Here is a 12206-nt window from a genome sequence, read left to right on the forward strand (position 1 = left end):
TGGAATCGATTGGGAATAAAGCCAAGTTCATTAACCGCTTTTCCCGTGCAGCCCGTCCATGGGGGGCGGTGGCTGCTGGCCGGGGCGGCTTTCCCATGCTCTCTACATGCAGGGGTTGAGGGAGCGGGGACTCGGAGGGGCCGCCTGGGACACCATAGGGGCGTAAAGGGCGAGTGTTTGGCCGGCCGAGCCCCCCATGGCCAGGCATGGCCCTCAGCGCGCAGCATGCCACAGGTGCTCCGCGACCCTGTCTCGCACAGCTCGGTCATGCTCCTGGGGCTCTGCCGGGGCGTCAGGAGAAAGGCGACCGGCGGGCGGCAGCCAGGGGTCCTCGCCTGGGCCCTCTGTGGCTGGCAAGGGGAGCTGCTGGCGCACGGCAATATTGTGCAGCATGACACAGGCAGCCACGAGCTTGGCGACGGTGAACGGCTGCATGGCCAGGCGGCCGCCCGTGTGATGGAGGCATCTGAAGCGCATTTTCAGCTGACCGAAAGCACGTTCGATCACCATCCTCGTGCGCCGGTGGGCCTGGTTGTAGTTGGCTCTGTCGGCAGGCTCATCCGCAGGGTATGGCGTCAGGAGGTAAGGCAGCAATGGATAGCCACGGTCACCTGCAAGGGGAGGCGGAGTTAGGATCTCCCTTCCCATCCCCGTCCCCTCACAGCTCCCCCACCAACTCCTGACCTAGGAGCCAGCCTCTCCCCTCAGGCCATGATGACAGGAGCCTGTTCAGGCCGGAGGTGGTGAAGATCTGTGCGTCGTGGACGCTTCCCGGGAACTTGGCAACGAGGTCCGTGAAGATCCCCTGGTGGTCACAGGCTGCCTGGACATTGATACTGTAGAACCGGTGCCGATTCCTGTAGACCTGCGGCTCCTCTCTGGGAGCGCATATGGCCACATGCGTGCAGTCGACTGCTCCAATCACATTGGGGAAGCCTGCAAAGGAGGAGAAGCCAGCCCGGATGGGTGCCAACTCTGCCTCCGAGGTGGGAAAGTGGATGTGCTCGCGGATCCGACCAACTAGGGCGTCCAGGAAGGCATGCAGGCAGCGGCTGGCGGATGACTGGGAGACCTCCAAGGCCTCAGCCATGACTCCCTGGAAGGAGCCGGTCACAAGGTAGCGGAGGGACAGCAGGACCCTCTGGAGGACGGGGATGCCCCGGGGAGCCGCAGCTTGCCCCTGAAGGGCGGGTGCGAGCTCCTCGCACAGAGCCTGTATGGCTGCCCTGTCCAGGCGGAAGCGGTCCAGGCAAGTCATGTCGCCCAGGAGCAGGGATGGCACCCTGGCCTGGAACCGGCGGCGGCGTCTGAGGCGGCGCCGCCTGAGGGCCGCTCGGACAAACACGGCTGGCAGGAGGTGGCTGGTCCGGATGGCTGGGAGCCGCGGCGGCAGTGGCGGGCACCAGGCGGGGATGATCAAGGTCCTGCCTGGAAGGAACGCAGGTTGAGTTTCAGCACCCTGAACCCCCCCCCCACGCACAGCAGCAGGCCTACCGGTCTCAGCGGCCCGTTGCAAGTGGTGCTCAGGAGCAGGTCCTCTGTCCGCTGCATGGGCCGTCCCAGCCACCCTTCCCGGTCCTGCACCCCCTGTGCCCTCCTCCATCTTGCCGAGGGGATGGGTGAGCACATGACTAGGTGGCTGGTTCCCACCACTTATCTCGGGGACCGGACATTCCAGCGGGCACTACCCCCATGTCTGCTGAGAGCACTAGTGGCGGCGGAAGCCAGCGCCAGGCAAACTGGACAGAGGCCGAGAGAGTGCTGCTTTTTGGGCTCGTGGTGGAGAATGCGGAGGTCGCCCTGAGCACGCACAGGGGCACCTCGTCCCGGTCTCGACGACGGGCATTCTGGCAGATGGCAGCTGACAGGGTCTCGGCTGTGGGCAACGCGCCCCGCACTGCTCACTCGGCAATGAAGCGCTGGAATGATTCTTTCGGGCCCGCGCGCAAACGAGTGCGCCTCCTCATGTCTCAGGGGGTTCCTTATGAGCGGGCCCTTGACGAGGGGCTCCCAGGCCCAGAGGCGGTCATGCGAGCGGTCATCCCGGAGGCGGTGGTGGGCGGCCTGGGCGTTGAGGTCCTGCCCGGTTAGTATTTGTGGATTCAGGGAGGCGAGGGGGGGGACGTATGGATCGTGGCACATGTGTGACAGGGCCTCTCCCGTGAGTAGGCACGGCCCCTGAGGGTCCAGACCCAAGCCAGGCGGAGGCAGAGGCAGCGGAGTCTGTGCCCCCCCCTGGCAGAGAGCGGGGCCCAGGAACAGGCAGCCCTTCCACCGCCACAGCAAGCCCCTGCTGCCAGCGACGAGGAGCCTCAACCGGGCCCGTCGGGGGGCATGGATCCGGAGCACGGTATGTATCTGTGGCCCTGCTGCTGGTGGGGCCAGGGACCGGCTCGGCCGCCGGCCTCGGCCACACATCCAAGGCCACTCATGGCGCCGACCGGTCTCAAGACGAGGGGTTGCGGCCGCAGTTGGAATGGGTGTGCTTGGCCCGGCTCGGTGGCCTGTGGCAGCCCATGTTGGGCCGCTGCTCTTCCCTCCCTGGGGCCTCTTCCCACCCATGTCTCGCTCCAGCAGGGACCATGCGCCTGGAGATAGGCGGGGAGGTGATTGCCCAGCTGCGTGAGCTGCCACCCTCCCGGAGGACCTCTGCTGCCGGAGCGGCTCTCCTGCAGTCGCTCGGCTTCCCTGTGTCGGTGGAGGGTGAAGGTGGCCCTGGGACTCCGCCGGTTCAGGACACCTCATCGACAGAGCCGCTCGAGGAGCTGTCCCAGCCTGCAGCACCATCCCCTCCAGCCCCCCCGCCCCCGGGTGCCATGGGCCGTGTGCGGGAAGGACCTGGCTCCGCCTCTGAGGGGGAGGGGCCCATGGAGGGGATCCTTCCAGGCGCACGGGCTCGCGGCCCCCGCCCTGCCCAGCGGCTTCCCCCGACACTAGCCGCAATGTGGGCGGCGATCGAGAGGGAGCGGCTAGAGGTGCACGCTGCATGGGAGGAGGCGAACAACCGCGGCCGGGAGTTCATGGCTGCGGTACTGGAAGTGGGGGAAGGGGTCCGTGCCTCTCAAGTCCGTGCCGAAGCCCTGCTCGGGCGGCTCGTCGCCATCCTCGATCCTCCGGCCCCACCCGCTGCAGCAGCTCCACCCGCCCCAGAGGCACCCCTCCCTCGGGCCCAGTTGCGTGCGAGAGGCCGGGCCCGTGGACGGCCAAGGGGGTCCGGCCGCCGGCCTCGCCGGTGACCGCCGCTGCCGCCTTGGGGGTGGGGTGGGGTGTTTTGCTGCACAGGCGGCTCTCCTACACGCCTCCCCTTCCTCACGTCTGCTGGGGGAGGTGGGATGATATAATAATAAAGGCTGATTTCTGTGCAATGGGTGTCTGTGTTCTTTGCCTTGGGATGGGGACGAGGGGGCAGGCCCGCTGTGTCTGCCTCTTGGTGGCGGCCTCAGGCCAGCCCTCCCCTTCGGCACCACTTGGGGGCTGTCCCCTGCTGCCAGAGACTGGCTGCTGCCCTGGATTCCTCATGGCAGGGCGCCTGCCAGTCCCATGCCAACCTCTCTGGACGCGGCCGCCAGGGACTTGGTGCTACATTGGGCAAACGGGGGAAAGGCTTCTCAGACTACGCCCACCCCTCTCCTTCCCGACTGCGAGCCCCGCCCGACACACGAGCCGAGGCAGTCTGCCAGCATGGGCGCGGTTTGCCTGCTGCTCTGGGGCCTGGCCGGGATCGCGTGCTGCCCATAGGCTGCGCCTTTCCTGGCCCCTCCCCCTGACGCTTGTCAGGAACAGCGCCCTTTGGCTGCGCCTGGCGGCGGCCGTAGATCAGACCCGCCCACAACACTTTCTGGTTCTCCAAAATTGCATCTCTGCGCCGCTGCAGGCGCCGCTGCGGCCACACTTTGCTGGCACAGGATCCGGCCCGGCGGCGCCGCCACACCACCAGTGCAGCCGCGTCGGCGTTGGGGCCGGCCATAGGATTGCGCTGTAAATGTATGTTTAACAGATTATATGAGGTAATAAGTAAGTAAGTAATAAGATAGACAAAGGGTTGGAAAACTGTTGGAAGTCAAACAGAAGGGGGGAGGAAAGGGAGGGGGTTAGAAGTAGATATTTACAAAGGGGAAATGTTTGTATTGAATGATTATATATTCTAATCCAATAAAATTTTATTTAAAAAAAAGAAAAGAAAGAGTGCCATTGCCAAAGATAGGATTTACCAAGACAAATCAGGATTCACTGATCTGCTGTAGGATAACCATTATTATCTGACTCAATACAAAACAAAATGGTTTCCCCCACTCCCCCCCCCCCATCTCTGCATGCATTTTTATTTTTATTTTTGGCTTTAGTTTTGACTTCAGGAATATCATGCTTGCTGCCCTGAGATCCCTATAGGAAGGACTGGATAAAAATGTACTCGATGTATATATGACTCTAATGAATAAAAGATCATAATTCAGAAGAGCAGTTTAAAATGTCAATATATGCTTTAATTAATTAATGATACTGTTTATTGTGATATTACATGATGAAAATTAGAATGAAACTTTTTGTCATAAAAAAGTCTGAGGGTAGGATTTGCTGGAACCCAGAGTAAAGTGAAGGATAAACTGCCTTGTCCAACTGTGCCCCCTAAAAGAAGTCTTTCCTTCCCCCCTTCCTGGTTTTATTTTTGATCTTTTTTAACTGTCATTTTAAAAAAAAATATTGAAAAAAATACAATACAAACTTCATTTTTAAAGATTAGTTCAAATATAACAGTGAATTCCAGAAACAAGAATGTAACAAGTACATGAATACTGAGCATATAGAGCAACTTAACAAACTATACTCTTCCATATTAGACCAAGAAAGCAAGAGGTGAGTAGAGCAGGAATTTAGTAATATATTATTTTGTGAAGAATGTGGTTATGACAATATTTCTATTCAATTAAATTAGATGACATTTTCTCTATTAGAGGAGAACACTTTTGAAAGAAATTCAAACCCGATTTGTGATATTCTGTATCTGTCAAGGCATCTGAGATTTTTATTAATGTCAGATATTCTCATAGCTTGTTGTACCATTTAGTTAGAGGTGGTGATTTAGGCTCTTTCCATTTGTAAGCCATCACTATTTTTGCTACAGAGAGGAGAGTCACTATTAAATCTTGGTGTATTTTGGGTGTCTTTGAATTCTGCCAAAAATTAAGCAAAACAGTTGATGGATTTTATGGGACTTCATATCCTGTCAATTGTCAATTTCATACTGATATACTGACCTACTGTTATAAAAATACATGCAGCAGGTTCTCTGAACTCCTAGCTTTCATTTTTTTAAAAGTAAGCCTTTAACTCATTCCATTGTGAAGATGTTCTTTTTCCTTATATCTCCACAAGGGAAGGAGCCAGAGGTTTACTTTACTGGTCCAGAGTTAATGGGTTAGGGGGGTAAGGACAAGGCAATAGAAAACTCCAGACAACTTGTTGGAATTAAAAGGCCACAACTTTATTGGTTCACAACTTTTGGAGCATTGGCATAGCATGGGGGTGCAGATACAAGCATTGGCTGACCTACCTTGCAGCCAATGATCCACTACACCCCCTCAGCCCATCTGCTGGAGGGACCACAGGATGAAATGTAGGAGCACACCCCTGCGACCTGGAAATGAGGATGCCCTAACAACTCCCAAACTGGGCATGTATCTGCCATGCCTCACTCCCAAGACCCTGTAAGAGGACCCCCAAAATGGAGAAACTGGACTTGCATGCCCTCCCCACCCCAATAAAGGAACCATGAACAATGCCAAAACAGCCCTATCTCAAGTTGTGATGAAGCAAAAGTAAATAACAGCAAACTCCAGCACAGGCATAGAATATACAAATGTCCCCCACATAGACCCCAAGCCAGACAATGGAACAGTGCCTTGAACAATTGTGATTAAAAGGAGGGACAGGTCAAGTGATGAGGAGCCCAGGAAGCTCCCAAATAAGTACTCTGGCAGTGGACCTCAGGGAAGACTGCACCTTCCAGATCCTCTGCCTGCTCTGCCCCTCCATAACCTGGAATGAGGGTTCTGATTGGTCAGCTGGGAATTTGAATTGGAGGCCGCACATGCTGCCCCATGGTAGGCTGTTTGGAACTGCTGGGCTCCAAAGAAGATGGCAGCTGCCATGTGCCACACACACCCCCACCCTGCAGCCTGCAATCGGAGCCCCAGGTAAGTCTGAGGCCAGTGTTTTTATTTTTAAATTAAATCTGGGAATTCAGAGAACCTGTTGCACCTATTATTACAATGGTAGATTGGAATATCGATAGGAAAATAACCATTTAAAAAAACTGTGAAAGCCTTGGCAGCCTAGAGAAGGCAGGTTGTGGCCACTTCTGGCACCAGAAAAGCAGCACGTTTGAAAAGCACATAGCCACTGCTGCTATGGGCTTTGTCCCAATACAGGTCAGTTTGCCCTTCCAAGGCCAGCCTCCACTTCTTGGCTCTGGGTCATCCTGGGCACAGATTTCCAGTTTGGACTGTGGGGGGGGGGGTATGGGTGGTAGAACTGCTCCCCTTTTAGGTTTCTCCGTGCAAAGACTGGATTTTAATGCTTTTTTAAAAAAAAAATCAGCCCTTAAAAATGCTCAAAACTTTAAAAAGTAAGACTACCATGAAGTCACTGATGATGCTACTAATGAAGACAGCACCCTCCTTTGAAAATCATGATTATTTAAGGCATGTGAGGAAGAAAATAAATCCACTCCACAACTGTAAAAATTCAAAGGGAGGGAAGGAATGTGGAAGAACTGTTCCCAAATGGATTTCAGCACTCGTAGATTGATTGTAAGAAACTCAGGAATAAGTTGAGCATCCAGAACAGCCCAAAGAGAGGACCAACTATTCAGTCTCTAACCATATTTAGCAATATGTTGGAAGTTATAGAGTGTACAGTAATGTGAACTCTTGTTCTAATCTACCAGTGGACAGATGTTTATGCAGTAGTAGCTAATTACCTTCTGAATTTATTCTGGTTTTTAACTTCTCATTAAGTTCTTCACTTGATTAGAAATTAAAACCAGATACACTTTCCTCTCTGCTGATTCAAACTCAGTAAATGACATTACATTTCATTGCGGTTTTTCAGGTATCATGTTTATGACACTGGTGAAGAGAACTATTCTCACGAGTACACCAGCCTTGAAAGCCTAAAATGCTTCATAGTACAGATTCAGGGTACCAATAATAATTTATTACAGCAGTATTGTTCATTTGGGCTAGGTCTCCACAATTGAGTGCAAGCCACTCATAAGTGGTAACATCTAGTAAACATTTTTCATAAATTGCTGTGGTCTAGTTCACACTTTTAGTGGCCCTCGTGCACAACATGCTGAGCCATCAGCAGGCCTTCACATGGAGGTGATGTGTTATATATCTGCACCTCTCCCAAGGACTTATGCAAGCAGCCACTAGAATTTGTGTGAATGTGCAGCCTTTTTTTCTAGAACTGAACCCACGGAGCTGCTATCATGGATCCACTGTAACAAATTGTTCTTTCTGTAATATCAAATAAGACAAGATTAATATTCATAAAGGGCTTTTTTGGACAATTAACTTTTGTTTTTGTACAATAACTGTTTTTTATTTGATTGCTACATGGGATACAGACATTTTTCCTTAAGGCAGATTTCTGTTGTCAGGAAATCTTCTTGTTTTGAGTGTTGTCTTCCCAAGAGAAAACACCTTTTTTTGTCACTGAGAAAACACCTTTTTTCCTCCCAGCTAGAATTCCCATTGTGAATATGACTGTTATCTGGAATGTGGGAAACAGGATCTTGTGGGGAATGAAAGTCAACCAAGTTATTAAAGTTCCAAGAGATTTGAGGCCTGTTTCTAGATCTGCTGAAGAAAAATGCAGCACATTGCCCCCTTTTTGGTTCCACATGATGTGATGATGCACTCTTAGGGTTCAAGCCTGCTTAGCAATCAACTTTTTATTGGGCAAAAAAATGGAAAATTATAAGGTTAGAATCAGTGCCAGAGGATGCTGTATCTGCACAGTCTCAACTTTCCAGAGAATACGAAACTTCACTACTTTCCCCGTCCTCTGCTGCCCACACTCAATGAAGAAGATAAAAAAGCTTTCTGGGCACAAAACCTTCTGGCCTGTGTAAAACATGCTGGAAAATCTGTTCCAGTGCCTAACGCTTCAATGAGTTTATAAACAGAGGACTATGGCACAGCTTTCTGCTAAGAAAGACACTTCCACCTGCTAAGGAATAGAGCGGTTTTTAACAATATTCTACTCCCACTGCAGCTCCCACTTTGCCCTCCTCCATGCTGTTCCCAGGGGTCCATTAACTACATTTAGCAGGAGGAAGTTCAGAGATTTTCTTTCCACAGCCACCGCTGCATTTGTGCAACACAGGATCCGTAATAGTGCTGCTGCACTCATTTTCATTTATTCATTCACAGCCTCTCTGATCCAAATGTGCATAGGCACCTAACAAGACAGTATCTACTATTTATCATTTACCTTTAGATACTTCTTTTTTTCCAGGTTTTTCTAGTTTCTTGAGTTTTTCCAATTTTTCAAGTTTCTCAGGTTTCTCTTGTTTTTCATGTTTCTCAGGTTTTTCCCATTTTTCAGGTTTCTTCGGTTTCTCCCGTTTTTCAGGTTTTTCAGGTTTCTCTTGTTTTTCTGGTTTCTCAGGTTTTTCCCATTTTTCAGGTTTCTTGGGTTTCTCCCATTTTTCAGGTTTCTCAGGTTTCTCCCATTTTTCAGGTTTCTGTGGTTTCTCCCATTTTTCAGGTTTCTCAGGTCTCTCCCGTTTTTCAGGTTTCTCGGGTTTCTCCCATTTTTCAGGTTTCTCGGGTTTCTCTTGTTTTTCAGGTTTTTCAGGTCTCTCCCGTTTTTCAGGTTTCTCGGGTTTCTCCCATTTTTCAGGTCTCTCCCATTTTTCAGGTTTCTCGGGTTTCTCCCATTTTTCAGGTTTCTCAGGTCTCTCCTGTTTTTCAGGTTTCTCGAGTTTTTCTTTGTGAATTACTAGAAATGAAAAGGCCAACATTTTCACATCTGTGAAATTCATACTTTTAAAAGCAGTTTTGGTGTGTTTCAAAAATACAGCAAAAAGGTCAGTTTGGTGTAGTGGTTAAGATCAGTGAGACTCTAATCTGGAGAACCGGGTTTAATTCCCCATTCCTTCTCTTGAAGCCAGCTGGGTGACCTTGGGTCAGTCACAGCTTCTAAGAGCTCTCTCAGACCCACCACCTCACAGGGTGATTGTTGTGGGGATAATAACATACTTTGTAAACTGCTCTGAGTGGGTGTTAAGTTGTCTTGAAGGGCGGTATATAAATCAAATGTTATTATTATGTTATTATTAATGGTATCAGAAAATACTTCTGTATTAAACCAATCAATATCCATAACATAGTATGCAAATTTACACATTTTTTTCCTTGTGCGGGGAAAAACCCAGGATGAAACCCAGGATGAATCAAACCCAGGATGAATCAAACAACCAAGGAAAAACAGTCACCTACAGGAAAAGTGTTTTTGCCATATATCAAAGGAATTACTGATCAGATGGGAAAGCTTATGGAAAAGCATAACCTTCAAGCAGTATTCAGACCCACCCGAAAAATACAACAGATGCTACGATCAGCAAAAGACAGCAGAGACCCCCTCACCTCTGCAGGAGTATACCGTATACCCTGCAGCTGTGGACAAGTTTACATTGGGACCACAAAGCGTAGCATCCAGACAAGAATAAAAGAACATGAAAGACACTGCAGACTTGGACAGCCTGAAAAATCAGCAGTGGCTGAACATAGCCTAACTCAAACAGGGCACAGTATCTTATTCCAGGACACCAAAATACTGGACAACACTTCCAACTACTTTGTCAGACTGCACAGGGAAGCCATTGAAATTCACAAGCATAAGCAAAACTTCAACAGGAAAGAAGAAACCTTAAGAATGAACAGAGCATGGGCTCCAGTTCTGAAAAACACCAGGCCAACAAAACACTCCACACCTGACAATAGCCCTGCAGAGAAGATTAGCACATCAAGCACCAATCCATATGCAAAAGAACCTCCTCAGGATTCAGTGAAGCCTCCCGCCATTAGCATTCCACACCCTGGGAAACTCTTACAGAATGACTCAGCTCAACCCCACCCCTCCTGAGTAGATACAAATGACCTACATCTTTTCCACACTGTGACACTGAGAGATCTCTGTCTTTTGGTGCTACACCTCTGAAGATGCCAGCCACAGCTGCTGGCGAAACGTCAGGAACTACAATGCCAAGACCACGGCAATACAGCCCGGAAAACCCCCAACAACCATCGTTCTCCGGCCATGAAAGCCTTCGACAATACAACTAAACACTGCCTTTGGATGGCTTGTAATACCAAGTAAGCCTGGTTGCTGCTATTACCCTGGGTCTCTTTGACTTCTTGCCAGGAACCATCCAACAGAGTAGAGGTCAGGATGGACTCCAGTCACAACACAATGCCAATCATCTGCAGAATCTACAACACAGCTAATATTTGGAGTGACCAGTTTACATATAGCTGCCCTGCTGTGAGGTTGCCAAATGAAGTTGCTGCAATGAATGGGAACAAATGGCTGTAATGAATTTCCTGATTTTAGTTGAGGGATGGCATATGGGAGAATACTGTTGAAAATCACTGGCAGGTGGGGTAGTTTAGCTGCGTGAGTGTCCATTACAAAAGATTGTGTTCAATAGTACAAATCCTAAGCTATGTCTCTTATTACTTCCAAATATTTAACCATAGAAAAATTGGGGAGGGTTCTAAAAAACCTAAAACAACTGAAACACTTGTTGTTCTGAGAGATGAATGCCTACTGAGAACTCATTAGGCTAAATTTTGAGGTCTCAGTAGCCATTTGGCGGGTTGCTAAACTACCACAACAATATTGCTGAGCCTTCCACATCTTAGTTTCTGCCTGTCAAAGGTGGGGGAATAGGCTGAAAATGCTAATGATGGAAGGGAGGGAATCAAGCAGAAAAAAAGGAGATAAGTAAAGATAATGGCTGGGGCAGGGAGAGAAAAGGGCAGTTAGGTAGGTGAGAGAGAAGATGAAAGGCTGCCAGGAAGAGGAAAGGAGGGAAACTGAACTGCAGATGAAGATAGGCTAGTTGGTGGGTAGGGAGAAAGAGAAGCAGGAAAAGTAGAGGCTCTAAGGGCTACCATGGGGAGAGGAAGGGGATATAGTTTGGGGAGGGTGTGCAGGGGAAATATGAGATGCCAGCCACCCTCAACTCTTCAGGGATTCCCCACTTTTAACCAGCGAAAGGCTCACAATTACTCTGTGGGCTGTTTTTTGTACTAGCAAAACAAAACATCAGAAAGCTGGAGCTAACCTGAGTTCAAGAGAAGCTATAGATAAAAAATCTTATTTCCCAATGCCCATGCTTTATTTCCTAATAGCAGAATTTGTAGGTCGCAGAGAAGTTCTGAGGTTTTTCCAAGACTATACAGCAGTTTGTGCATGATAAAATGCTAAAGTATTTAGTGATCAGGCTGTCAGCCTAGTAGAAATTTAGTCAATTGGCTTAAACTATTTTTTTAAGGAATCAGTTAAATTAAAATGTTTTAAGTATTAGAAAATCTCAGTGAAAATAATTCTAAAAGGTAGTAGCCAATTATTTTGAGTATGAAATAAAATGAAAGTCAGTAAAGAAAAGATACCACTCATAATGAAAAGGCAATCTTTAACATAATTTTACTCAAATTTGTAATCATGAAATAGTCCCTACAAGTGGGAGACCTGCAAGAAACCATGGGGAGGGATGGGGGAGATCGCATCTTCCTGCTGGTCCTTCTCCCCATGCTATCTCCACTTTCCTTCCTTCCCTAACCCTTGCAGTTCTTACATTTTCACCCTTTCCCTGCTTCTTTCTCTGTTCCTATCATTTCTTCCTCTTTTGCTCTATTTTCTTTTCTCTGTTGTAGCTTTACACTCCCCACATCCATCTGGTCCTACCTGCCTGCCCACTCCTCCTTTCTTCCCAAAATCACTTCCAGATTTTTTTTTATTATCTAAGCAACCACAGTTGCCTAGGCAATCCAAAATCACTGGCGACATCTCATGAGAAAATTTTAAACTTTAAAAAAAATGTCTCCCTCTTTCACTTTTTAAAACATTATGATTTTATGCACTGGAAGTGGGTGGGTAGCTCCACCAGGTTTGCTGCAGTCTCTCCCCTG

The 12206-nt window shown here is 49.2% G+C and overlaps 1 protein-coding gene across 8 annotated transcripts in view; it reads right to left on the reverse strand.

Annotated features, from left to right (window-relative positions):
• TRDN (triadin) overlaps nt 1-12206 on the reverse strand; it is a 334586-nt gene that overhangs the window by 237170 nt on the left and 85210 nt on the right. For all 8 annotated transcript variants that reach the window (XR_008597030.1, XM_054979502.1, XM_054979172.1 and 5 more), the window contains one exon: nt 8500-9009. Coding sequence is in view for 7 of the 8 variants with exons in the window: in XM_054979502.1 (XP_054835477.1) it covers nt 8500-9009 (510 nt within the window). In the remaining variant the exon portion in view is untranslated. The remainder of the gene's footprint in view (nt 1-8499; nt 9010-12206) is intronic.

Source organism: Eublepharis macularius, chromosome 1 (genome assembly GCF_028583425.1).
Source record: "Eublepharis macularius isolate TG4126 chromosome 1, MPM_Emac_v1.0, whole genome shotgun sequence".
Lineage (NCBI taxonomy): Eukaryota > Metazoa > Chordata > Lepidosauria > Squamata > Eublepharidae > Eublepharis > Eublepharis macularius.